The sequence below is a fragment of the Camelus dromedarius genome, chromosome 19, assembly GCF_036321535.1.
Source record: "Camelus dromedarius isolate mCamDro1 chromosome 19, mCamDro1.pat, whole genome shotgun sequence".
Lineage (NCBI taxonomy): Eukaryota > Metazoa > Chordata > Mammalia > Artiodactyla > Camelidae > Camelus > Camelus dromedarius.
In genome coordinates, this window is record NC_087454.1 from 22538452 (window position 1) to 22566044 (window position 27593).

At 49.5% G+C, this 27593-nt stretch overlaps 1 protein-coding gene across 6 annotated transcripts in view; it reads left to right on the top strand.

The window, feature by feature from the left end:
- Window positions 1-27593, top strand: part of ANKS1A (ankyrin repeat and sterile alpha motif domain containing 1A) — a 176647-nt gene that overhangs the window by 126751 nt on the left and 22303 nt on the right. For all 6 annotated transcript variants that reach the window (XM_031434884.2, XM_031434885.2, XM_064476406.1 and 3 more), the window contains 2 exons: window positions 18117-18183; window positions 23428-23534. In XM_031434884.2, coding sequence (XP_031290744.2) covers window positions 18117-18183; window positions 23428-23534 — 174 coding nt within the window. The remainder of the gene's footprint in view (window positions 1-18116; window positions 18184-23427; window positions 23535-27593) is intronic.

The following is a 27593-nucleotide window of genomic DNA, read 5'->3' on the forward strand; positions in this document are numbered from 1 at the left end:
TAAAACAAGAGTGTTTCCTGCAGGTTCCCCATGGAATCTGGAAGGTCAGTGCTTTACTGGGGACACATCAGGAGATTGGTGCAGAAGCCAGGCCTCTCAGAACTACAGAGTGGTGTCATCAGTGGCTGCCCTTCACAGGTAGCTGCCCCGCCTCTCCGCTGGCATCCTGCTTTGCATTCAGAACAGGAAAGCTGTTAGCACAGGGCTCATTTAAAACCTCAGTTGAGGAGGTTATCATAGCATCCTTAATTCTAGCGAGCGGCTCCAGTTTTCCCTTCAGCAGTTGGAGTGATTAAATGTCATAATATATCAGGGGAGTACCAATTATGAACATGGATTTCATGCTGGGTGCTTTTACATTCATTGGTTGATATTGGGCATAGTACTGACCTACCTTGGCAGCACCTTTAATTGGGGCGTTCGTTGAATCAAATTGCACTGACCAGGGCCAGGACTGCTGCCAGGGCTTCACCTGCCCTGTCACAGTCGGCCTGTTGGAACAGCTGGGATCCTACCAACATTTCTTATCATGCTGCTCACACAGCCAGGCAGAATATTTTTGTTTTGAGCCACATACTGCTTTGATTCATTGGAAAATGTCAGAGCTGGAAGGTTCCCAAAATGTGAGTTATCTCCTTTACAGGTTATAAAGGTTGTGACCTACCCAGAGTCTCACCAGACCTTTGACAGTGCCCAAACCTCTGTTGCCTAGCAACATCCTTGGCACAGAGTGGGCACTCACTCTGACTGAACAAAGGAGCAAACCCGGATCTCCTGGGATTCATTTGAGTAACAGAGTTAATTTTATCTCTTGGTTGAAACTGTCAGCATACTGAATTGGATTTTGGTTCAGTGACAGTATTAGAACATTCCACCTGTTTTCTTGATGCAGAGTGTCAACCTTTCATGTTGCAAATGCCAGCTGGAAAGTTTGACCTTGTAGTTGGTTCTTTCCCTGATTATGGCACTTTAAAGTGGTGGTTCTCAAAGTGTGATTACAGAACAGCAGCATCAGCTTCACCTGGAAACTTTCTAGAATGCATATTCACCGCGCCTCCCCAGACTTACTGAATTAGACACTTCAAGGGGAGCCCAGCAACCAAGGTTGTAACATGCTGTCTGGGTGATTCCATGCACACTGAAGCTTGACAGCCTCTGCTTTAAGAGGTAAGTCTCAGGTGTGTTTCCTCCAGTTGTGAACAGACTATGCAATGGAGCACCCAGTTGTGAACACACAAGAACTATGTGGGAATGCAGAAAACTAGTAACGGAATAAAATGTGATGTGTGTCTTTTCTGACACGTTTAATATGGCTGTGATAATTATTGTGCTAGTGGTAATTAGGGAAATGAAAAGCAGTTCATATAAATGGCTATAATTAGAATTACCCAGGCAAATCAAGTCTTTATCGTTTTTTTCCCTTTATTAACTTTCTAGTATCTGAAAGTGGCCACACTGTTAGCAATTTCCCTCCTTAAAAATATATGCATCCTCATTCGTGGTTGAAATTTGGCTCCAATTTCCCCATTGCTGGGGTTCCCTGTGACCATCTATCTTAGGTTTTGTTTCCCCCAAAGCAGTATCTGTATGCAAATAGAGGATCCCAGGAAGCACTGGTAGGGAAGTGAGATGGTTTGTTATCAAGGGATCACCACTCTGGGCCTGGGCAAGACCTACCAGGGAACTGTGGAAGGTAGCTTCAAAGTTCTCCCAACTAGGGGTGGAGGGAGCCAGTCAGTCTGAGTGAGAGCCACTCCCTGGCGGGAGGAGGGGCAGGACAGTGACTCCTGGGCACTTCCAGTCCACCTAGGGTACAGGCCCAAGGACTCTGGTGGCCAGAAAGACTCCTCAGAGAGTAGCAGGTGTTTGCAATTGGAAACTGTCGGATTGGTGAGCTGAAGGAGCATAGGCAGGTGCCTGCAGCGTGGGCGGCCCTGCCCAGTCAGTGGCCCCAGGCTGAGGCCTCCCAGGCTTTCTTGGATGTACTTGCCACCCCCGGCCCTGACCTGGGAGTCTTTGAGGAGCACCCCACCCCATCCCTCTTGGCACATATCAGGACAGACCTGCTCCTGGGGTCCCGGTGCTGGAGGGGATGTGGCAGGCAAGTACCCAGGGCTCTGAAAGTAGCTGCCACGGGTGGAGGCTGGCTGAAAGGAGAGGACGCTATGAGACTAGACTCTGGATCTCAGAGCTGAGCCAGAGAGAGGGGAAAACCTGTGAGTGCAAGTGGCTGATACTGAGTCTCTCTGCTCTGGTGGCAGAGAAAAGGAAAAGCAGAGGGTTCTGGGCACTGGAGAGAAGAGTAGAAGGCAGAGGAGAAACTGCTGGCAACCCCTGCATGCCCTGCCCCCCTCCCAGCCTCAGCAGCACTCTCCTGCTGTCCCACTTTTGTGTTCTAGTCCCTCCCGCCTGCAGAGAACTGTCAGAAGCCAGCCAGGCTGGGAAGAAAGCGAGCTGGATGCCAGGCCTCCCTTCGTGTGGGTCTGTTGGCATACTGTTTGCTTGCCAGGCTGGTGAGGATGGAGGATCCAGAATTTTGCATTCTTACTGAGATAGTCCTCAACACAATTTTGACTGGTCCGCGATATAGGGAGAAAATTAGGGACAATGAGGAGTATCATGGTGGTGCTGAGGGTATTTTGTTGCCAACTGCCTTTATTCTAATTATGCCCATCTCTTTTTGTACTTCAGTTGTCCTTTTAGAAAATGAAGGGGATGGTTTTCATATTAACTTAAAATGTTCTTCTTTATTCATATTTTTGTTTGAAATAATTATAGATTCACAGGGAGTTGCAGAAATAGTACAGAGAGTTCCTTTATTTGGTATCCATCACCCCATTTCTGCCAACGGTGTAATGTGTTACATAACTCTCGTACAATATCAGAACCAGGAAGTTGACATTGGTATGATCCACAAACCCTGTTCACATTTCACCAGTTGTGTGTGTGTGTGTGTGTGAGTGAGGGGGTGGTTCTATGCAGTTTTGCTATGTGTAGGTTTGTCTAACCATCACCATAATTAAGATGCAGATTTATTCTGTCATCAGAAAGATCTCCTTCATACTTCCATCATGTTAATTTTTAAAGTTCTAATTTGCCATGATGAAAGACAACCTTATAACATTCCCATTATCCCAGTTAGGGGGGAAACTGGCCCCCACATTTGCTAAGTTTAGGGACCACCGCCCTGAGTCCCCCTGTTGAAGTGGGAAAGTGCAGCGTACCCTCACCAACAGCCGCTCGGTATTCTGCCACTTCCCTGGCAGCAAGGTCAGTGGGGTGTCTTGGCAGAGAGGCAAGAAGCAAGGTTTAGCCCTTCTATTGCCTCTCTCATTGCCTTGGTTAAGTTTTTTAATGACTCTGAGCCTCACTTTCCTTACCTGCAAAACAGGGAGATTCATCTGGATCATCAAGGTCCCTGCTGGCTGAATCTGTGGCTTCCTGCCTCACGTGGCCTCACCTCCCTGTCATCCGTTTCTATCGACACAGCAGTGAGAGCCCAGGGCTGAGTTTGTTGATCCCTGAACCAGCTGTACTTACTTGTTCTCACTTCTGGGAGCAAAGTATGAAGAGAAAAAAAGGAGGTTAGAGGTTTCGTACTTCACAGTTTTGACTAAAGCCATCCTGTTTATTTTCAGCTGTGTGGGAGCATATTTGAGATTCTGAGGGGTGTGTGCAGGCGGACACACACACACACACACACACACACACACACACACACACACACACACACACACACACACACACACACACACACACACACACACACACACACACACACACACACACACACACACACACACACACACACACACACACACACACACACACACACACACACACACACACACCCCACCTGAGCTCAAAGATACTTGAGGAAAACAAATCTCTTGTTGATCATGGTTGCCATGAGTACTCCACTCCTTCAGTCAGCTTTCTCTCTCTGTGAGTTCATTTGTTGCTCAAGCATTTGATTCTGTAACAGGGAGAATCTTAGAAGGCAAGGTTCCTATACCTCAACTAAGAATGGAGCTGAGAAGCCCAACTCAGGACCCCTGACCTTTGCCAGGGATTCCTGGGGGTGCCAGCAAGCTTCCCCCTCACCCTTTCTTCTCTCATAGACATCAGGCATTGGCACACCATTTAGGCTGCCTTCCCCACTCTGTCTCCTCCCTCTCTCCTCTTATCCCCCAGTTCCGCTGTACTTGAAATAAGCACACAGTCCCCTTTTAAATTGTTACTGCTTATCAAACAAAACAAAACTGGAAACTGAGAGGCTGGCAGAAATAGCCAACAATAGAGATGTTATGAAGTTATGAGAAATAATGGAAAGTAATGGTTGTCCTAGGTCTTACTCAGACACGAATAAACCCAGTCTTTCCTTGGCTCCCCTGACCAACCTTTCCCTCTTGATTTGTCTTAAGGCTGTAGCTCCCACCCCTTTTCCAAAGGGTTCTCCCTCCTAGGCACACACACAGTCCCTGGAGAAGAGTTCTTGGTAGTGATACATGCTTGCGGAACAGTTGGGACTGGTGGGTCGTGGTTGCTCTGGAGTCTTGGTTCAGGCCAAGGCTAGAGATGGTCTTTGCAGGGTGGGTAGCCCAGGGATCTCCCAATGCCAGGGCCTCACAGTGTGGAGGGGGCAGCATGGCCATCTTTTCTGCCTTCCCTCTCCCTGTGGCCAGCTTTTCCAAGGATTCTTCCTAAGAAAGTACACAGACTGTAATTGCAACTTGCCAGACTGCCTTGCCAACGGGCCCAAGAGTGCAGGTCCCCAGGGCTTTCCCAGGGCAGGCAGTCCTCAGTGAGACTATTTTGAAAAGACTGTGTTCTGTCTGATTATCCAGTTGGTTGTGTACTTTAATGTGAAGCGTAGCCCACACTGTTTCATGCCGCTGCCCATATAGGGAATGAGTTTTCTCAGGAATCCCAGGAGGCACGTGGTCTTGCCCTGCCTGCCCGCTGAGAAACAAGGGCTTTTTGCTCTCCCTTTACCTCCCCAGTGCCATGTCTTCCGGGACGTTCCTCTGGCCTCCTATTTGCTCACCAGCCAAAGGGAACCCCTGTCCCTGAGGTCTGGTCCCAGCCTAATGAGTTATTTCAGGGACATCAAGTTGTGCTCCTGTCCACTATGCCAAAAAAGAGAGAGAGGAACCTATGTTCTGAGAAATACTGACATAGATGGTAAACTCTAAAGATAAGAAAGAGAGTGATAGCATTCAGTCTGGGAGGCTGGTGGCCTCAGAGGAACAGAGAAGGAAGGCATGATCCAGGAAAGGCTGTGTTGGAGCTTCAGTGTATGAGTCATGTGCTATTTCCTGAACCAGACTGTGAGCATGTGGATGGGTCATTTATTATTGTTGAATCACAATGTTATAAAATATACTCTTTGGAATTTAAGAAATATTTCATTTTTTTTAAAGAGGAAAGGACACAGTTCCTTGTGGTTGAGGTCAGCATGGGGCTGATATACAAGAGGATGTTGGCAGGAACTTAGCAGTGACGCAGTGAGGAAGTGGTTGGAGGAATTATAGGAGGAAAGATGCCATACATCTGCTGGGAAAGTCATCAGTTTCTCCCTTTCATTTCCTCTTTGGGAAAAATCTCAGATCCAAGAAAGATGTATGTCCTAAACAAATCCCTCCCTAAGAAGGTGTTATCACTTTAAAAGCTCTGTGTGTGTTTTTCCGCTGGGTATTGACTAAGCCTGCCCAGTGCTCAGTACTTGCTAGGAGCACCAGTGGGAAATACAAAAGAGGCTGAAGAGACGTGGTTCGCTTCTGTCACAGGACTAGGATCCATCCTCAGATCATACTTACATGAGCATGTTGTGTTAGTACAGTCCAGCCAGGCTGCCTCTGCCATAAATATCCTAAAACAGAAACCTTAGATGTGGTCAGTCCAAAAGGGTGCTGGCAGGGCACCAGTGCTTATTGAACGCCTACTATGTGCCCACCACGCTACCTCTGTCAACACGTTTAATCCCCATACTGTACCATGAAGCAGGTGATATCATCCCTGTTTACAGACAAGGTTTAGGTAGGTTAATATATTTTGCCAAAGTTATAAACCAAAGATAAAGCCCTGTTTTTGTTCTGACTCTGAATATTTTTCTGTATTAGACCACACACGGCATGGAAGAACACAGGTGACGAGCTGGACTTGGAAGGAATTACAGGGTGAGGATTTGAGGGCCGCAGAGGAGGCAGAAGCCTGCCAGGCTCAGCGTGGCATCTTGGGAACAGCAGGAATGGGGGTTGGTGGGAACGTGGGATAAGCATTAGGCCCACACCAGGCTTCCAACCAGGGTCAGGCATCTCAAGTTCACTGTGGTCTGTACCCCGAGCTCTTTTTCCATCAAGAAAATAATTAGCCTCCATGCACCTGTCACTCCCATGGAGTATTTCCACGTACCTTATCTTCCACGATTATATGTGGGGGATATAAGGATGCCATTTCCATAATTTTTGTACTCCCTGATGGGACTGGGGGCAGGGCACACTCTAGCTCCTAGCTCAGGCTTTTTGTTTAGGATGATCTTGGATGCCCTTGAGCTTCAGAACTTGGAGAATTCCAGTTGCTTTTCCTCCCTGCCCCATGGTCTGTCAGGGAGGGTAAGGGGACCGTGTGGAGGGGCTAGGTCCTAGATAAAGTGACCTTCGTCTGTGCTCCCAGCTTGAGATCTGAGTGGGCTGAGGGCAGATTCCAGTTCACCACATGCTTTGCGCTGTTACCCGAAGCTGGAAGTTTGATTTGTGTGAGGTAGCCTGAAGTTGATAGAATCTAAGAGCCTGTGACTTGCTAATGCCTTTGATCTGTAACCAGGAGAGACTGCATAGCCTGGGCTGGTTGGCCCTGGACCATGGCTGTGGTGATCAATGAAGGCATAGGGCATTATTCACATGGAAACCACGATGAGGAAGAAGGAAGGGCTGAGGGTGCTGGGGGTTGGTCACCAGGGATTGTTTACCAGCCCTAGGTGGAGAGGAGGAAGCAGCCAGAGAGGGGCTCTGTGTCTGTGGGAGTTTAGACCTACTTGGTAACGAAAAGTGGTTTGAGAATTCGATGCGCACAGCTTGGGACATTGATAACAGAGGCAAGAGCTTGTTAGATACCACTGCCAGCTCCTTCCAGCGGCTTTCCACACGGCCAGTTGCGACTGGGGGTTGTTTGGTTAATCACAAAACTTGGTTGAAGGAGAAAGTCATTTTTAAAAAGAATACAAACATTTTAATTTAACCCCAAACGCACAGGTGTGCAGGCTAGTCTGTGGAGCTAGGGCTTTTTCTTTCCGTGTGGATCTGCTAATTTGGAGTTCTCTGTCTTTATGACATGAATCACATCTATAATAAATTTCTAGCTTGAGTTTCTTAAAAGTAAAGCAAGAATTTAGCCACTTGTGAAGCAGTCTGAGTACAGAATCCTTTTAGAATTTTTTTACAGTTTATTTCTCCAACAACACTTAATTCAAGAGCACATTTTAAACAATGATCCTGCTATTGAGTCTCGTCAAGGCATCTGCTTGGTTGTCACAGAAACAGCTTTTTGAGCTTGTTTCGTCATTTATTTAATGTTTAATTTTGTTTTCATCAACAAATATAGCCATCTTAAACAGTTTGGAAATGATCCCAACTGATTCTTGGTTAGCAGAACACTCTGGGTGGAAACAGAAGACCCACGGGTGTGGTGTGCCTGAGAGAATCCTGCCGGCTGTGAACGTGGGCCTGCGCTGCTATGGTTTACTGAAGGACGAAGTGGCGTGCAGTAGCTAACTGTAGGTCAGTTAAGTGGAGGTCATTAACAGACCTGCAGGGTAGGTGTTAACCGTGATACAGATGACCACGCTGATTCCACAACCTCCTCCTGTTTTCCCAGGTTTCTCTGAGGTATACAGGGTGGCAGCAGCACCACGGCCCAGCCCTCAGCTCCCCTGCCTGGAAAGGCGAGATCCTGAGTTGAAGCCCTGCTCCCTCCCCTCCCTCTCCTCTCTTTGGTGTCCTCCTGGGTCCCCAGTCTTTGTCTTCGTGTTCTCGCCCAGGAGCTGCTTTGTGGAAAGGCGTCATCTCCCTCACATAAAACGTTTTGTCCTGAATGGAGAAGCAGCCTCCAGCTGAGTGTCCAGGAAGTGAACTATTGTTCACACAGCATGTTCCAAACATTTTCTGCCAGAAGGAAGCCCTTTCTCTCTGGTCTGTCCTTTTTTTTTTTTTTTTTTTTTTTAAACAAAGGAACCTGGGTTTTGATGAACTTGTTTTAAAACAAAGGAACCTGGGTTTTGATGAACTTGTTTTTTAGGTGGAATTCTGTTTATTTTGGAACCAGATGAACGTGAATCATAAGTGCAAACCCTTTTTAGGCTCTGTAAGCCGACATGAGTGCGGGAGTAGGACTGTGTGGCCTGTTCGCCTGGCACCTGTGGTTTCACGAGGACAGCAGATGTTTCTTAGTGTAAAGAAGTGGGTTACAGAGTGAAAACTAAATGACTTTTAGGCTTTACCCTATTTTTTGAAAGACTTAAATTAAGAAGGTACTTTAGTGCCTCCTGCTGTGGCCCAGGATGTAGCAGGGCCCAAAAATCTCCCAAGAACAGGGGCAGACAGACACTGCCTTTGGAGAAGGAGCAAATCTCACCATCTGTGCTTTCAGCAGCAAGAATCTTGCCTTTACTTCGAAGATGATGTCATTCAGGGAAGCCCATGTCTTTTAGGCAGTGCAGAGCTTGCTCAAACTCATGTCATAATCAATTAACTCCTCACTGATTTCCAGAGCTGGGTCTGGAAACCAAATACTGCTCAAAGACTTGTGTGTTTTATCAGATATCTCTAGCAGCCCAGTGTTGATGTCTCCATTTTACCTTTGAAGAAACTGAGGCTTCGTCGGGGAAGAGAAATAGCTCAGTAGTAGGACACGTGCCTAGGATGCAGGAGATCTGGGTTCAATCCCCGTTACCTCCATTTAAAAAAAAATTTTTTTTAAGAGAGAAAAATAATAAAAATTTTTCAAAAACTTGCAGCTCCCTTCTTCCTCCAACCCCACAAAAATAAAAAATAGAAAAAAACTGAGGCTTAAAGAAGAGAGGTCATGTTATTTGCCTGTAGCAATGATCCATTAGTGAGGATTTTTTTTTCATGCTTTATAGAAAGAGAAATTTACATGAGTTGTTCAAGGTTCCACAACAAATTAAGTGGATTTTGAACTCAAGTTTCTTACTCCAGAGTCCTCATTCTTTCCACCACTGTACACTGCCCTTCCAGTGTTCTCAGTCCCACATATTTGAAATTGTACTCTGAGCTTTAGTAGAGTAGAAGCTAGGCCCTAAACCAACTGGATACCATGAGTTAGAAAGAAAATTAATCAGACACTGGTCATATATTTCTAGTCCTGTGACCACAGGCATTTAACTTTTCTGATGTTTGGTTTCCTCTTCTTTAAAGTGGGAGGAATTACAGTCTCCCCCATACCCTGCAGGCTGGTTGTGAGGATGAACTGAATGGCTGGGTGGGCAGTCAGCTGCTGCTCAGTACAGATTACCCCACTGGGAGAACCTAGCCCTGGAATCTGTCAGCCCTGGAGGGCTTCAGTGTTAGCATTGTTGATCCAGAGTACTTTCCAAGGAGAAGGGTACCTTGCTGTGAGCACCTGTATTCAATTTTCAGGAAGGATGACAAGTAGGAAAGGGATAATTTAATAAGCTCTCAGCACTGTCCACATACCTTTCCCTTGCAGTATTCTGACGGTGGATTTGATCTTACATATTGATTTCGGGCTATGGGGGAATACAGACGTATTCTACTGGCCTGGTATTCTAACGTGCTGCTTATCATGCTAAAGTAACTCACTGATGATCAGTGTCTTTTGAGTGTGATTAATACGAGCCAGTTTCCCAGGGCCTGGTCATCCCTGAGAACCCTGATAATTGAGTTTTCAGACCGTCAAGCCCGGGGTTAGCCTGGGTTCCAGAATAGGGAAAGCCACACAACAGAGAAGTGGTGCTGAAAGCCCTTAACCCTGAAAGCTTTGTGACTCGGAATAATGGTGAAGTCAGCTTTCCCACATTCCTTTCTCTTTGTTGCCTTTGCCTGCTGGGCATGTCTCTGCTTATTAGCATGTTGAGCAGAGTTCATTGCAAAGGATGAAACTCAAACCAGTGTTGATCTTACAATTTATTATTCTCTAGAAGATTTGATCCTGAAAGAGATTTTTGTCCCAGTATTTTACTCTGAAAAATTTCTAACACACAGAAAACTTGAAAGAGACTTGAATAGTGAGTGAAATGGCTATATACTCACCACCTAGAGCCTGGATTCTGCAGTTAGAGTGTGCTGTACTTGCTTTGCCTCATGTCTATCCATCCTTCAGTCTACTTAAAAATCCATGTTGTATTTTGATGCATTTCAGAATAACTCACAGATATTTCATCCCTAAACATTTTATCGTTTAGTTAGAGTTTAGTATTTGTTTATAGTTTTTTGAGGAGGGGGTGGTAAAATTTATACAAATGAAATGCATAAATCTTGAGTCTACCATTTCCTGAGTTTTGATAAATACATACATTTGTGTGACCAAAATTCCTGTCAAGATACAAAATATTACCATCACCCAAGAAAGTTCCCTCATGTCCCTTCCCAGTTAATCCTTACCCCTCCCCGCCCCCCAGCAACTACTCTTCTGACATTTTTCCAATACTGTAGATTAGTTTTGCCTGTTCTAGAACTTTATATAAATGGAATCAGTGCAGTATGTGCTCTTTTGTGTAAGGCTTATTTGAATAATTTTAACTAGTGCTTTAAAATGAATGTTGTGGGGGGAGGGTATAGCTCCGTGGTAGAGTGCATGACGAGGTCCTGGGTTCAATTCCCAGTACCTGTTTTATCAGTCAATCAGTCAATCAATCTAATTACCTATCCCCATTAAAATTTTTTTAAAAATAAAATAAAATGAATGTTGGGCACTCTGTCAACTTCATCTCTCCAGTGTTTTCCCATTTCACAAGTTCAGAGATACTTAACAGTGGCAAACTCCAGGACGTCCCAGGGCATCTGATGGATACCTGTAGTGTATTTGTATTGTCTATATAATTATTTTTTTTTAACATCTTAAGTATATACAGTTTGGTGCTCAAAATTCCACACCTGACTCCCCTGATGTAACAAGGCAGGTGTTCCCCGGCAGAATCTGAGTTGCTGATGGATGTAGGACCATTTCTTTCCCTGGCTGCACTGCTGAGGAAATCAATTCTACATAGGCCCTTAGGGTGTTTTCTTTGGGCTAATTTAATCTGTAGCCGGATTGACCAGTACAGTGCACTGTAATGAAGCCAAACGAGAGAAGGTTACTTGGAGGTTATTACTGGTGAAAGAAAAAAACCAAAGAAGAACCCAGAGGCAGGCAGGGTGCCCAGTGTTTTAGGTAACTGCAGCCTTTTGGAGTGTGCTTCCTCCTCATTCCTTCCCTCCTCCCCAGAATAAGCCTACTCCTGGATGGAAAGCAGATTGTGTGAACTGGACTAGAACCCAAATACGTAATCCTCATTAATCTTTTAGAGTCTTGTCCCACTTATTAAAGCCAGTCCTTGACACATAACCCAGAGTTATGTGGCAGCAATGATAAAGTTAATTGGAATCTAGGTCTCCCAGCTTTTTTTCTTCTTTCAGCACTTTCTTGGGGGCTCTGAGTTAGAGCCCCTGTATAGTAGGCTGCTCCAGCCTGAGATGGTCAGCAAGTCTTGTTTACGTGTAGGGCTCCCCTCCTGCCAAGTGGCAGGTCTGGGGCATGAATGCCAGGTCAGGGAAAGGGCTGGCTGGCTAGTAGCAGCTACCCAGGAGGTATGGGAAAGATAAAAATGAAGAGGGAGAAGGAGCATTAGAGACTTAGCCTACAGAGGCATGGGCTTCGCTTCGCCCGTCTAACCTAGGACAAGCACACTGTGGGCTTTCATTGAGCCAGTGCCGGTGACCAAAGGACAGAGACTTCTGAAACCAAGGAGCTCTGTGGTCTCTCAGCCTCATAGGACAAGGGGGATTGAGAATGAAGGTGACAGTGTAACAGGGATTCAGACGGGGATAGGACAACAAGTATGGTAACAGTCTGAGTGCCCCCTCCCCCGTGATGAGACAAATTGAGCTGGGACTGATGCGTGCTCCGTGGAGAAGTTGTTACTCATTGTTAGCAGGGCTGCCATGTCTGCCTCCAGAGAGGCAGCCCTGAGCCTGCTGGCGGATATTTATTCATTCCCTGCCGGTCTCTCCCCTCCCCCACCCTGCCCCGCCTCCTTCCCCTGAAAGCAGTTGACAAGGTTAGAAAATCAGGACAAACAATTTACTTCAATCCATCTTTGTTTCTCCTGAGGCCTCATGCAACTCAGTCCAGGGTGGGGAGAGGGAGAAAAATAACTCAGACCCCAGTCGGTGACCCTTTTTCAAATGTGGAATCAAAGCCCACTCTAGGCTGAGGAGAGCCTGTCTGCTGCTGAGAGGCAGAAGACAGCGATGGTGATGAATTCTTATGTGGTCAGGGGTCTTCAGGCTCCTTCCACAGCGGCAGAGCCGACTCTGACGTCAGCAGTCACCTGATGACATGGGCTGGTTACCTCTGGGGAGGCTGAGGAGGTGAAGGCTTGGGTCCTCAGCCCTGTGCTCCTGGGAACGCAGTGCGCTGTCCCAGCAAGGCCATCTGGCCAGAGGAGGAGGCTGCCACCTTGTCCCCCCACAGCAGGAAGGAAGCTTGAGCTCTCCAGGGCAGGCTGGCCCGATGGCACTCACTGGGCGGCAGACCTGGGCCTTCGGCAGGGTTGGGCAGCTATCTATGGAGTAGATCTTCAGTTTCCTCACCTGAAAAATGGGATAACATGTTTGCTTGGCAGAGTTGAGGCTCTGCAGGATTGTTGAGAGAAAAGGCCAGCTGGTAGCTGGGGGATGTGGGGTTGCTGTGTCAGTAACCCAGGGAGGGTGGAAAAGAGAAGAATGAGGAGGGAAGGGGAGTCAGAGAATCCAGACCAGGGTCCAGAAATATTGGCTGACTTCCCTTCTTACTGTATTAGTGAGGTGACTAGCCTGCCGTGGGCAGTTAGCAAATGGTCACTTGTCACCAGGCCCCTCCATGTGCCAGCTCTGTGCCAGGCACCACATGGCATCTAAAAAAAAATGGTATGAAACAGGGCCCTTGCCGTTACTGGTTCTGTAGCATCTCTGGGACACACCATGAAACAGCTAATTGGGAAGTTACAGTGCAAAGCAGAGTGTGTTTCCGGGCCAAAAAAGTATTAAGTGTCGGGGGCAGAGAAGGCGAGGTAGACAGTGTCACCAGCCCTGGTGGTACAGGCCTAATGGAACTGGTGTGTTTTCCAACCGGTGGGAGAGGCCTGGGGAACTGATAGCTCCCCAGGCAGCAGCAGGAGGGTTGGTGGGGAGTGTCGGAGTATCTGATGTCAGGAGCCAAATGTCAGGTGAATTTCAGAAACATCTCCCTCCATGTTTCCATATGCACCAAAAAGAAGGTAAGAGAAAGGTGATCTCTTTCCCTTCCTCCCCTCCGTTAGGCCTCAACTTATGACGAGACTGATTCCTGTTCTCCTGTCTCTTTTGTACATGAGAGTCCCATCGTTCTAACTTGTACCACCTCCTAGGATGGAGGCTTCCCATAGGCCCTGGGGCCACATTGCACCGAGGCTGTGGTTCTCCTTCGACTGCCTATGCCCAGCATGCTTCCTGGTGCACAGAAGACCCCTCAAAACCTGGGGAAATATTCTTCCCCCAAGAGCAGCTTCTCCCTCCCTTCACTCCCAGTGTCCATGGAGAAGACTGGTGTAGTCTTAGTTGCTCCTGGTGGCCAGGTTATGGTGATGGGGAACAGAGCCTTTCTGTACATAGAATATCACTTCTCATTGGCAGCCTGTGGGCAGCCAGGACCCTGTGTTCTAAACAAGCAGATGTGAGAGGCCTCAGCAGTTTGGTTTGGGGTTTGTTTTCAACCATACAGAGAACACATTTTTACAGCCTTGGTAGGGGAAAAGAAAGTCTGAATAGAATAATTCTGAATACTTGCTGAAAATGGAATATTTCCAAGCATTTTTAAAATAAATGAGTCCATTATGGTGATAACATTCAGGCCTTACTTTACCAAACACCAATACAAGTTCTCAGTAGAGTTCATGTGGAGTGCAGTATGGCCACTTCCCATTTCTCTCCAAAAGTGTCGTGAATCCTAAACAATAGAAAAAGAGGAGAATGTCCTTCCGTTACATTCCACCTGCCTCTACCCTGACACTCCCCTGAGATACAGAATGTTTCTGGGAAAGCAGCCTCATCAGATTGGTTTCTAACTCAAGTCTAAATGGTTAAACCACACGAAGTGTATAGATCAGAATGGTATCTGTCTTCTGTGACCAGTCCTCTTTGTCTAGACTGAACTGATGGGGCGGGGGTGAGGTGGGAGAGGAGATGCTGCTCCTTCTTGTCTCCACAGCCCAGGCTGAGGTGGGGGGGTAGGTGGGGACCAGTCTCTGCCCAGGCAGGTCCTCTTCAGGGCCACTTCCCCCCAGCCCTGCACTTCCATCAGCGCTGGAAGGGGTCCTGGGTTGCAAGCTGTTCAATAAACTGCTGAGTGCTCAGTTTCTCTATAAAGTAGAATCTTCTCAGCTTGACTTAGCTACTGCCATTCACAGAAAATAAAACATACTGTCTAGTTTGGATGACATAGTTCTGAGAGTGTCCACTGGCACTTCCCAGGTGGCCTGCAGTCTGAAGCACCTGGTGTGCCCACCCAGAGGGCTGGCTTTGGAAACTGGGCTTCTCCTGACCCTTTGTAGTTGGCCTGAGGGTGACCCCGGGGCAAGCAGGAGGGACTGGAGGAGAGAAGCAGCAGGGTGTCCAGCTCTGCTCACTCTGATCTCAAAAGGCCCAAACAAAATGTCATGAATTGGGCAGTCAGGAGACACTGATTGGACAGGCGGGCCGGGGCTTTGGGTGTTAGGTGATTATGATAATGAAATGCATTATGTAAGTGACTTGACTTTATTTCAAAAGACACCTTGGAGTCACCCTTCATTTCAGCTTTTCCCACTCTGACACTCTCCGTGGCCTTGGGAAAACAGCTTTTTTTTTTTTTTTTTTTTTTAATTGTTGGCTCTAAGTAAATGGAAACTGCTGTGTTTTGTCAGTCTGTCAGTCAGTTGCCTATTTACCATGAGCAGGTCCAGGGGGTGAAATGGCAAATAAGACATGCTTGATTCCATCCCTCCTGGTGCTTATAGTGGTGCTGCTTCCACATTTACCCCTTTGACCTGGAGGAGGGCTCCAAAGCCATTCCAGGAATAAGAAGGACCCATCCTTCCAAGGAGGAAAAAGTTTCCTCACCTTGAGCACCCTGCTTTTCTCCTATAAATGCAGGAAAGGAAAAAGAAGGCACATCTGCTCTTTGCCCAGCTTCAAGGTTTCTATAATCTGAATGGGTAACCGGGGCCTCGGGTCCTGGCACTGATGTGCCATTTAGTGCCAGGTTGGGCCTTGCAGCCTGGGGGTGGGGAAGCAGCTTATCTGGAAGATAAGAGCTGTCTTCAAATGTCCCTAAGCCTCTCCTGTGGAAGCAGAGGTGCTCTAGGGGAGCTGGGTTGAAGTTAGAAAAAAAGTTTAAATCTGTAAAAAGATAAATGTTATGAATTGGCACTTTCTGCAAATGGGATGAGCTGACTGGGAGAGCTGGCAAGTGCCCCATCTCTGGAAGTTCTTTAGCAAAATCGGACATGAGGTAGGAGTTGGAATTATATGACCTGTGAGGCCCTTGCTGCTAACTCGATTCTGAGGGTGGTGGGTATAGCTCAGTGGTAGAGCACATGCTTAGCATGCGTGAGGTCCTGGGTTCAATCCCCAGTACCTCCATTTAAAAAAAAATATATGGAAAAAAAAAAGATTCTGAACCTGGAAAAACTTTCAAGAAATAACTAAGAATTGTCTTACACATATACTTGTACATGGGTACCAAGATGGCTTTAGAACAGTATTCATTGTAGCACTATTTTGGATGAGGAAAGATTGGAAACGCCACACATGCCCGCTAGGAGACTAGTAAAATAACTTATCGCGTAGCCATACACTGGATGACTATACCTCATCCATCAAAAAAAAAAAAAATGTTTTTTAGGAAATGTGGAAGGAACTCCAAGATGTATAATTAAATGGAAAAGGCAAGATGCAGAACAGCACACATGGAATGCCTTTATCAGTATGTGGGTGGGTGGAACACATTCATATATTTGCTTACTTGTGCATAGAACAGATCTAGAAGGCTACTTGAGCAACTGGTTATACTGGTTGCCTGCAGAGAAAAGGACTAGGCAGCTGGGAGACAAGGGTAGGAAGGAGACTTTTCTCTGAATAACCTTTGGTATCTCTTGAATTTTGAATCATAAAGATGTATTAATTATCGAAAAATGAATATAAGTAAAAATATGTTTTACAACTTTAAAAATAAGTTTCACTAGGTCGGAGCACTGTGGACAGCTGAGGAGAAGTGGGAAGCAAACTAACCTTTGAGCATCTACATGAGCCCTGTATGTTATACTTTTAACCTGCACAACCTGTTACAGAAAGCAATATCCATCCCTATTTTTATGGGTTTAACACTGAGGCATTGGGAGGGGGAAAGTGCTTGCCTGGCTGGCTGGGTCCTTCCCACAGTTGCACCATGCTGGCTGCTGAGGAGCAGTGCTTGAAATGGGCAGGGCCAAAGAAAATGATGCTCTTGCGGGGAGGGAGGGGCGTTTTCATGGGGCAGTGTAGACCTGCCACGGTGCTGCCGGCTTCCTGCGCAGGCCTCTGGGCTGCCAGGCGGATAAGAGGGCGCATACCCTTCGTTCGCTGCATGGGTCTGATGTGATGTTTCCCGTTGCTTTCGCTGAGCTCGGGGATGGAGTTCGCAGTGTGCACTAACAGCTGTCAGGTGACCGCCTGAGCCAGCGGTCATTTCTGTCACTGGAGGGAAATATCTCCCCATGCTCCCGGCTGCCAAGGGAGAGGTGGTGCCGGCCGGCCCTGTGTTGTTCTGCTGGGTGTCAAAGGTGCCGCCATTGTCTGCCAACTGGAGGCTGGCTGGAGAGTTGTTGTTTTTCTGATTGTCAGACCCAGGCTCCTTACTTGCACTTAGAGGAAAAAGCAGCCGAGCCCTGGTACAAAAGGTCCTCTTTTCATTTCTTTGGAAAAAGAGCAATGAATGAGCTCATTATCACTGCAAAGTAACCCAAATAGGGAGCGGGGTGGCCTCCTCCCCACTACCTGGTCCTGCTTCTGGCCAGGTTTCCTGGAGTAGGGGGCTTGGATCTGGCTCGGGGTAACCAAAGTCAGATGGCTGGGACAGGTGGTCCATACAGGGGGCACTGCTGGAGACATTTGGATGCTTTGAGACCGCTCTCTGTGCTGTGATCGGAGGAAGGACTGGTGTCTGCACCCCATCAGATCCCCTGAATGCAGAGCTGTGTCCAGGACTGCTGGCCTCCAGGGAGCAGAGATCTTCATGCAGAGTTACGTGCCTGCCTCACTTTGGCTTCCAGGAGGTTCCCATGTTCAGGTCCTCTGCTGGTCTCAGCTGTAGATATTGTCCTCACACCTCGGAGCAGATAGTCATGCAATATCAGTTATCTGTTGAATGCTTCCAGATTGCCAGGCACTACTCTAGGTGCTTGGGGTATAGCATGGAACAAAACTGGCAAAGTCTCTACTCTCATGGAATTTAAATTCCAGCAGGAGCAGTGAAGTCTGCCAGCTCTGGCCCGCTCTTGCACCCTCTGCCCAGTCTCTGCTGGGTCTGGAAGAACTGGAGGGTGGGGGGGAGTGATGTATAAATTGCCTTGGAAGGGAGGCTTTTAGGCATTTCCAGCAGCTGAGCCCAGATTGTGACCCACTCACTCCCTTCAGAGCACGAGGTCTTTAGATCCTACTGGGCTGTGGTCAGAGAAGAGCCTTTCTTGATTTGAGCGGCAAAGAGCTCTGAAAGCTTGCAGGTTGGTGCTGGACTTTGGAATCATCTGGAAGAGACCTGGAGGCCTGCCCAGTGCACTGATGGTGAGCTGGCAATGTTTGACCCCGGCCTGACAGCCTTTCCTTTTTGTCCCTCTTCCATTTCAGATTGAGAAGATCATGAGCTCCATCGGAGAAGGGATTGACTTTTCTCAGGAACAGCAGAAGATCTCAGGTATTGTACCAAGGAACCCTTTTTCCTGGGGAACATAGACCTTTGGCCCCCTTCTGGCTCAGATTTTCCTCTGACACAGAAGACAGATACTGAGGGGGTGAAAGAGGTCAGCCTCAGACCAGTCACACTCCTGTAATTCAGGATCGCATGTATCTGGACAGCCCATCCAGCTGCTGTTTTAGGAGTCATGACTCCTTTTACACAGTGGAGAAAAAGTATACAAATTGAATTTTAGGCTGTCTATTAGGAAGCTTTTTTAAAAAAAGTGAACACTTGTCACTTACTCATAATTATTTTAGTAAATGTGGGTTTTCTTCGATTGCCTTAATTTGGCACGATCCTCAGCTTGCCAGGCGGCCCTAGCACTAACTCTTCATGAGAACATGGCTCTTGGGCACCTGATCCCTGGCAGTGACCTTTGTGAGCCTGCATCACCCTGAAGGGCTGGCTTTGCTGTTTTCTCCTTGTGTCTGTCTCTCAGTTTTTCCCATTTACTTAGGCGCTCATTATTTTTACTCCAGATCACTGTCACTTGGGGCATTCTTTTCATTTCAAAGCCCTATGGGTGAGGCCTGCCTGTTTCCTTTGTTTGAAACAAGGAACTGGGGAGGCCATACCTGAGCTATTTTCCTTGATAACAGAATTATGCTTGTGTTACTCGCTCAGGTGAGTGACATTCTTAAGAGTGCCTCCCAGAGCACCTGTCACCCCTTCCCCCAGCGTCTGAAGATAGTCCTGCCACCCAGGCACCTAGGCTGGAGGCAGCTTGGGAGCCTGGCCTCTCCCCCTTGTCAGGGAGGTGCCTCTCTCTACTGAATGGGAGGATTCCTCTGTCCAGGTTTGACCTGTTAGCCCTGAGTGACACCTCTAGTCCCTCCATGGACCTCTGACCCTGGCAGGAAGTCTGATGGATGGGGACACGTGTGCACATCGGGGAGCAAGGTGCTACTGAGGCCATGGGGCTAGTGGAGAGAGCATGAGCTCTGGAGCCTCCGCCCTGGGTTCAAATCCTGGTTCTAGATACACAGGTGTCCAGGCCGAGTCACTTACTCCCCCTGCGCCCCAGTTTCCTACCTACAACATTTGGATAATAGTACTTACCTCAGGTTTGTTGAGAATGGGTAATATATACAAATACTTGATCTAAAGAGATACTCACTAAATAGTAGCTATGCTCGTTTCTGTCCATGAAATGATTACTTCCTCATATAAAAAAACCTGAGAGGAGGGGTGTCTGCTCCCCTGGCTTGTCTCCCTGCACATTTTTTCTCACTGGGCTCCTGGAGCCACCCTCCTTTCAGCAGCCTTGTTTCCCTGGGTTCTAGCAGAGAGGGCCCAGCTGGGTTTGCCAGTCTTAGATTATGGGGGGGTCTTAGATTATGGTGGTAGCTCTCTTGGTTGAGAGCTTGGGCTCTGTTTCCGGGTGCTTGCTTGCATGCAGTCCAGCTACTTTACCCTCTGTTGTGGTTTGCAGGCTTTACCAAGAGTCAAGTGTTTGTTGGCAATAGATATCCAGGACCGAGACAAACACTGTTGCCATTTGCAAAGCTGGGGTTTAGGGGCAGCAGGGATGGGACTGATGCGGTTCTGTTCAGTTGCGGCTGCTGCCTGCTTCCCTGTACCCCTCTGCATCTTAGGAGCCTAAACCATTTGCTTGTGCTTGAGAGACTGGGACAGAAGCAGGCCATTACTTCTTGGCTTTGATAAATCAAGAGATGTGGTAGCCCTTCTGGGAAACATTCTTCTGGAAGAGCCCTTCTTGCAGGTAGTGACACCGAGCCCTTTTCTTGCCCTTTGGGCCCCACCCACCAGTTTTTGCCCCCCATGAACCCATGTAAATGGCAGGAGTTGGTCCAGCTGCCCTCCTAGGTTTCTGGATCCCAGCACATAGTCTTGTTTTAGTACCATTGAGTTGAACCATCCTCTGAACCCCAGTTTTGGAAAGTCGAGAGCGGGCACATGAGGGTAGCCCTCTGAGCAGAGGGTGTGTCCAGCAGTGCTGCAGAGTCCTGACTGCTGTGTCGACAGCTGCCAGGCTGTGAAGCATGGAGAGCGTGGGCTCAGGCCTGCCCGTGAACTCTGCCTTCTGTCTGATGGGCCAGTAAGGGGCTTTCCCCAGGACCTATGGAGCACCAGCCTTCAGCTCAGACCAGAGCAAATTTCTTGTTTATTTTGAATGATCGGTGTCAGGGTTCAAACTGTCTAAGGGTTTCTGGATCTAGGAGAAGAGACCTGGGCCCTGGGGTTGCCATCAAGGGGGGAGGAACAGGCCCTCCAACGGGCAGCCCTTAACTAAGCACAGAATTGCCCAGTGTGACTGGTTTTGCAGAGGATTGTGTCTTGAAGGGTGAAACCCGTATGCCACTTGAATCTGACTCATCTTTTGGGCCCTGGGTCCCTGAGCTTCCAGTGCTGGAGCTGGTTACCCGAACCCCCGCAGACTTGTTTTGTAACTCATCACACTGCCAGGAGTCCAGGGAGGGCGAGCCTTCCCAGTGGCCTGGGCCACCCTGGCTGCTCTCATCAAAGGCCTGTTCTGTTGAGTGGAAGAGAACGCTTGACTTCTGCTAAAGCCAACTGTTTAGCTGTCAAATAGCTGTTAAATGCAGGCTCCTTTGGAAGCCTGATGTCCTGCACACAGAGCCCCTGCTTCGCTGTGGCCATCAACAGCCTTTTGGGATGCAGGTGCCTCCCAGTGTGTTCAGAGGGTGACATGTAGTCCCTGGGTTTGTGTCTCTGTACACATTACCTTTCTTGTCTCCACAGCTGTAATGGGATTTTGGTCCTGGTTTCCTTTGTCCTTGGTGCCCCCTCCCATATCCCCTTCCCCCAGATTGTGAGTGGCCTGCTTCAGGCCTGGTGCTTCTCTCTGGGCTCTGACGGGCCCACAGAGAAGTCTCTTCCCACAGTGTTGGTGTGCTCACCTGAGGACTATCAGTTGTAATGTCCTTATCTTGTCACCTGTTTTTGTGATACCCTGTGGTTTATCTTCCTGGCAGAGAGGCACAATCATTCCTGAAGTGGTGGTGGTTGGAGGGGGGAGTCACTTAACCTGTGGGCAGGACATTGTCACTCCTCTGTTCCCTCTCTTGCTGTCCCGGAAACTTACAGCGAAAACTATAGGATTTCTCTATTCTCCCTGATAAACTGTTTGCAGCCCTTTGAGCTGGAGGTAAAGTTTCGCCGTCTTTGCCTTTTATATGCATGTATATCGGCTAATATCAGATACTGGAAAATTTGTCATTTTGCTCTGATGCTGGTGTGGCTTTCTCCTTCTCCCTTGGTGGCAGCAGCAGCAGCAGCTTCTGCTGCGATGTCCGATCCCTAATGTATTTTCCTGAGTGTGGAAGGGCGGAGGGTGGGGAGGAGAGGAGGGGGAGGGCCAGACATTATGAGAGTGAGCAAGGACTGTGGAGCTGGCAGCAGGCAGCGTGGAGCCCAGGAGCCTTTAAACAAAGCATTCTGCTGCAGTTCTGTAAGCACACACATCCACTGGCAGCAGGCAGGACCACAGCTGCCCGGCTGGGGGATTACAAGCAGGAGTGAATCAGCAGCGGGGGACACTTGACTTCATGGGCATAGGAGAGCCTGCTGCTTAGGTTCCTGGAGCAGACGGCCCCACTCAAGGGCAGGGGAGCTCAAGTATCCCCCAGACTCGGCATCTCCGGAGTCTGCTGCAACGTGCATCGGGAGACTGCCCAGGCCCCTGACCACCATCTGTTCTGCAGAGGACAGATGAGAGAGGGCGCCTGGGTCAGGGGATCACCAGGGTCTCCTAAAAAACCAAGCCAGTTGGCTTTGGCTTGCCCAGAGGGGCAGAAAGTGCCGGCAACAAAAGAATGACTTTCACCGTGTCAAGAGTTCTCTGGAGGTGATGTTTTTATAGTTGATTCTTTTTCCTTCCTCGCACCTCTTTTTCCTTCTCGTTTTTTTTTTTTTTTTTTTTCCTTCTTTTATCTGTTCTTGCCCATGAGAACCAAAGAAGTAGGTGGGGTCAAGGCGTTCAGCTCCCAACATCCAAGGTCTGCCGGGAAGAGCTGAACTTTTTTCCTCCTTGCACCATGGCACTCCCCTGTCCTACCCGAGGAGCATAGCAAATACATGTCCTCCCTTCTCTGCTCATCCTCAGAGGAGAACGTCAGGATCCGAGATCCTGGGAAGACAGTTGCTGTCTTTATCACTCAGCCAAAGAGAGAACAGCACAGAACGTGAATAGACTTAAGCCGCCACAACTCAGGAGGACCGCTTCCTTTCTCTTTTATCTGGCTGGGTTTTGTCTTCTTCAACCCAGAACTGGATCTGCCCGCCTGCCTTCCACCTGAGCAGTCAGGCGAGTCCCCAGAACAGACCCTATCGGAAGAGGAAGATGAACGCCCGACCCCTGCAACACAGCCCGACCCGGGAAGGCGGCCCTGCAGGCAGCGCCCTGGCCTGGGAGACGCCCCGCTCGCCAGCGGCCAGAGTCTAGCAGTGGACCGGCTCCCGGCCCCGCGGAGCCGCCTCTGAGCCCGCGCCCCAGCCTGGCCTATGCGCCCGCCCGCCCCGCGCCGCCTCCAGCCTCTGAGCACAAAGGGCCCGTGGCCATGGTTTGCTTATTCCGGGACTGCTGGGGGAAAACAAGTAAAAGTCTCTTTTCTCCCTCTGCCGCGTTCTCTGCTGCTTGTGTTGCATGTGCTGGGTCCCTGTGAACAGCCGCCGCCGCTTCCCGCCGGAGCCCTAGCTGTGTGCCTGTGTCCCTCCGCTGCATGAAGATGCGCGCTCTCTCCTGACCGCCTGTGCTGCAAGGTCGCAGGACTTGTCCCTCACCCACGGCCCCGGGGCTCCAGACGCTGCATGGATGAGAGGAGCTCCCCGGCCCCTTCTGGTGCCTGTGGGAACCGACGTTCTGAAATACCTCAGTGAAGGCTGATGAGGCGTTGACCCGGAGACCTTTGGGGGTTGGCTCCCCCCAGCCTGTGGGCAGAGATCGTGCATGTGCCGCCAGCGGCCGGCCGGAGCAGCTCGGACCCAGGGGATGTGAGCGGGCGGCTGGGTCGGGTGTGTGTGCCCCGCCGGCGCCTGCCCTTGGCCCGCCCGCGGAGGAGGAGCCTTGGGGCCTCTGCTCTCTGGTCTCTTGTATATAGTTTGGCTGCTTTATGGTAATGACTATGATGTGGCAGTGCCATCTGTCTTCCTCTGAGTGCCGCTGCTACCGCCTTAATGGTTTTTCCCTTTTCAAGCGTCTGCCGATTCCTCTCTCGTCAGGTTCGCGGACGCTGGAGCAGAGCGTCGGGGAGTGGCTGGAGGCGGTGGGGCTGCAGCAGTATGAGAGCAAGCTGCTTCTGAATGGCTTTGACGATGTCCGCTTCCTGGTAAGTGCCGCCGCCTGGGGGCGGGTGCTGCTCCGGAGACGGAGACGCGCTTCCGGTGCTCCCCAGGCCCCGCTGGAACTGGAAACAGCACGTAGACCTGTGTCCCAGGGACTGCCGACTGACTTGCCTCAGACAGCCGGCCATCAGCCGAGCGTCATGTGCCTGCTCCCTCAGCTCCCCCTTCCCTCCCCCATGACTCCAGAAATAGTTCTGTAGGAAGAGCTCTTTGCATCCCTGAGGCAGACCTTTTCTGACCCTGGTCTCCCTCTCGGCCTCAGACCACGTGTTGCGTATGAGGCACCAAGGCCATCTTGTTCCAGCTCAGACATCAGGCGTTCTGGTGGACAGGACAGACCTGTGGTGATTCCCCATCCCATCTCAGCCAGATACCAGAAGTTTCCTTTGTTCCCTAAAACTTTGCTGTCAAGCCCGTAGTCACTGAAGTGAGGAGCCTTGTCTCTGGCAAAAGGGCCTCTGCCCAGCCCAGCCCAGGCTGAGCGTCTGGGCGGAGCCGTGGCTGTGTGGCCTCAGAGGTGGCCCAAAGGAGAGGCTGAGCTGGTGGTATGAAGGATTGGTTGCTTTTCTGAGGTGTAATTTTGTACCCACTTCTTGCAAAACACAACAGGTCAGAAAAAAGGAAAAGGAAAACCTAGGTGTCTTTCCTCAGGCCCCCTGTGGGGTAGGGACCTGGCTAGGACCCTGGGCTCCGGATCCCGTGCTCACTGTCAGTCCAGGAAGCAGCTCAGGGTGGGTGCCCGTGACTTTCACTCTCCTGGAAGCCCTCTCTGAGGCATCCTCGTGGGTTGCGCCTGGGTAGTATAGCCTGGGCAGGGCTGAGCTGAGGGCTTCGGCTCCCCTCAGAGGCTGCCCCGGCCTCCCCAGGGCGGGCATTAACACAGCAGTGATGACAGGAGCTGACACTTCGTATTCCTGCTCACTGTGTGCAAGAAGCCGTTTAAGTGGTTTGCATGTGTTAGCTCACTGAGTCTTCCCCATGGCCCTGAGACGTGTGTTAATGCTGTCATCTCCCTTTTCCAGTACAGAGCAGTTACGTTTCATGCTCACGTTCACACTCTGGTGTGGGCAGAACGTGCGCCCTGGTGCTCTGAGTCTGAGGCTCATGCTCTGACCCCCATGATGCATGGCCTTTTTCTTACATGTGGATATGGGGAGTGGGAATGGAACCGCTTATGTGCTTTAAGTCATCCTCTTGTGTATGTTATCTCAGGAGCTGGGTTTGAGGCATATCCTTGCTTCCTGGCAGGCCTGTTCCCTGCTCTCACAATGCCTGGGGACGCATTCCTGAGCAGATGATGAGGTGTCTTCGCTCTCAGAGGCAGATCTCTAACTGCCCTCTTCCCTCCCCTGCCGTGTTGAGGGGTGGTGGTCAGTCAGCCCAGAGCTCCCCACGCCCTCTACTCTCCAGTGTGGGTCTCTAGGGGGTTCTGCCAACCAGGTGGCATTTGGTGTCTCCCGAGTAGCAGCCTGCCCAGGGAGCTGGCCTGGGGCTCTCAGGAGGGACCCTGACTGGGATGACACCTCCCTCGGCTGTCTCCGGCCCCAGGGCAGACAGTGAAGGTTGCCGCAAACCACCCTTCCAGAGCCTGCTTAGGGCCAGTTATTTTTCAGCTTTTAAAAATCTTAGGTTTTAAATAGCAGTTTTTAAAAGTTGAACTAAGTGTATTTACGGTTCTTAGAACCTAATCCCTGACTCATTACGTACCTTTAGGAAGGTCTGACAAACCCGAAAAGGAGGTTCAGCTACTGAGCAGGGATGGTTGGCCCTCAGCTCTGAGTGTCAAGGGGCCTTCCCTCTCTGAGCACCACCTTTCCTCAGACTAGCCATCATATGGACAAGGGAGAGTGGCCCTGGATGTCACAGTGTCCCCTCCCCATGCTTTGGTATCTTAGAGGCTGAGCTCCTGATTTCTCACCCCTCCTTCTGCCAGTTCTGGAAAGGGTAAGTCTCCCAGTCATTGAATATCAAGACTCCTTTAAAACCGCTTCCCTGCCCCTCCCTGTGCTCTGACCAGAAAGTAGCTGGGCAGGCACCTGGGGAAGCCAGACATTCACGCAAGATGCAGGGCCTCTGTTAGAATGCGTCTGTCCCTATATGGGAAAGGCACTCAAGGGGAAGCCAGCAGCTCAATTCTTCCATGGCCCTTCCAGGCGCTCCTGCTGCTATGGGTACAAGCCCTTTTCTCTCTGCTCTCTCCGTTCTGGAGGAACAGCTGGCAGGTGGAGTCTATACAGGAAGGAATGCTGAGGACACCTCAGTTTAGTGTGTCCCTTCTGATACCTAGAGTGGCCTGAGTAGCCATGCAAAGTATCCTGGGTAATTACCTGTAAGTGGCCAGATGGGCTGCAAGGCTAATTAAGTTTTAGCAGCCAGAAAAAAGAGGAAGGAAACACACAAGAAAGGGGCATTTTTGTTTAGAGACATTCCCTCCTTGCAGATGGTATAACTTACATCACATTAGCTATGGTTTTATCCCTCTGGTTTGGTTTTCAGTAGGCTGGAAATGTTTCCCTTAGTTCTGAAATGCCCTGGAGACTCTTCTACAAGATGCACAAGTGGCTCCCAGGAAGCCAGGCTCTAGATGTAGTAGGAATACCTGGAGGCTGAGGGCTACTGTGAAATCTCCCTGGACAGGGTCCTATGAGTTGTGGGAGGAGCACAAGGCATTTTCAGGGTCACGTGGCCCCCTCTTGGGGATGGAAGTGGCTTTAACATCATGTGCTTTAATCATCCCCTCTGTGCCTGAATCCCTTCCAGATGATCTCTGCCACAGTGCTTTCCTAGTGCAGGGGGACTCAACACCTTCCAAAGGGGTATACCCCATTCACTCTGCATTTAGAACACTCTTTGTATTGAGCCAAAAATCTGTACCCTTATGGCTTTTGTCCCTTGGTTCCAGGTTTACCTTTTGGTAAACACAGAACACTCTTAAGCCCTTTAGAAAATTGAAGACCTTGGTCACGGACTCCTGGGTCCTGTCTTGTCTCAGCTCAACATCTCCTTTCTCTTGGCTCATCCTCCTGTGATGTGATGACTGAGCGGGACCCGCAAGTGTTGCAACTTGAACTTAATTCACACTCTCTTGCCTACAGGCAGAATGGGCCATTGATTTGCAGGGGTCAGGAGCTGGACAGTGGGGGCTGCCAGGTGCTCCCAAGACCAAGGGGGGCTGACCCCAGACCCTGGCAGATGGTGTGGGGAGCCTGGCTCACACACCTGCTGGCCAACCCACCACACTGGCTCTCGCATCATAGCCAGTTCCATTTTTCACAAATCTTGTCCGCAGGAAATGGGCTTTCTTAGGAGAAGGGAGGAAATACATTTCATCAGCATGGAAGGGAGGTAATTGGTGGTTGGCAAGTTTGCAGCTCAAGCGTGCTGGTGCTGGTCTCCGTGTCTGGGGACTCGGCCTGACCCCACTTCACGGACGTGTTGATTGAGTGAATGCTGGTGTCCCTCATGCAGGAGTATGATATGATGTTTAAAAAATGTTAAGACTGTCTCATGTGGAGAAGTGTTCACCTTGGAGTGTTGAGTGAAGACATTGAGACCCCAAAATCCACATGAAACGTGATCTTAGTTTTCAAAAAAGAAAACCTCGAGAGGGGCAAGGGAGTGAGCCAGAATGGTTTCCATGGTTCTCGGGGGGATTACTGGTGGCTTCCTTTTCATTTTTGGAGTGAAATAGATTTTCTGTGTTTTCTACAGTGAATGGACCTGAAATCAGAAGAGCAAATAACTTAGGTGTCTTAGGAGCTTGCCATCCAGCGGGGAGGGAGGGGCACAGAAAGCAGTAGAAACAGACAGACCGGCCAAGCGGCCAAGCATTAAGTGCTGTGGTGAGGCTCCTAAGTGCCGCAGGAGCGCGGAGGGAGGAAGCCCTGCACTCACCGAGGGCTTACTGCCTGCCTGGCCCTGAGCTGGCACCCAGCCCCCGGGGGCTATTGGTCAAGTGCAGATGGAGCCGCTAGGGCCCAGAGGGTGGAGGCACTGCCAGTAAGAGGAAGAGTTGGGACGCTAGCCCAGATCTGTCCAACTTG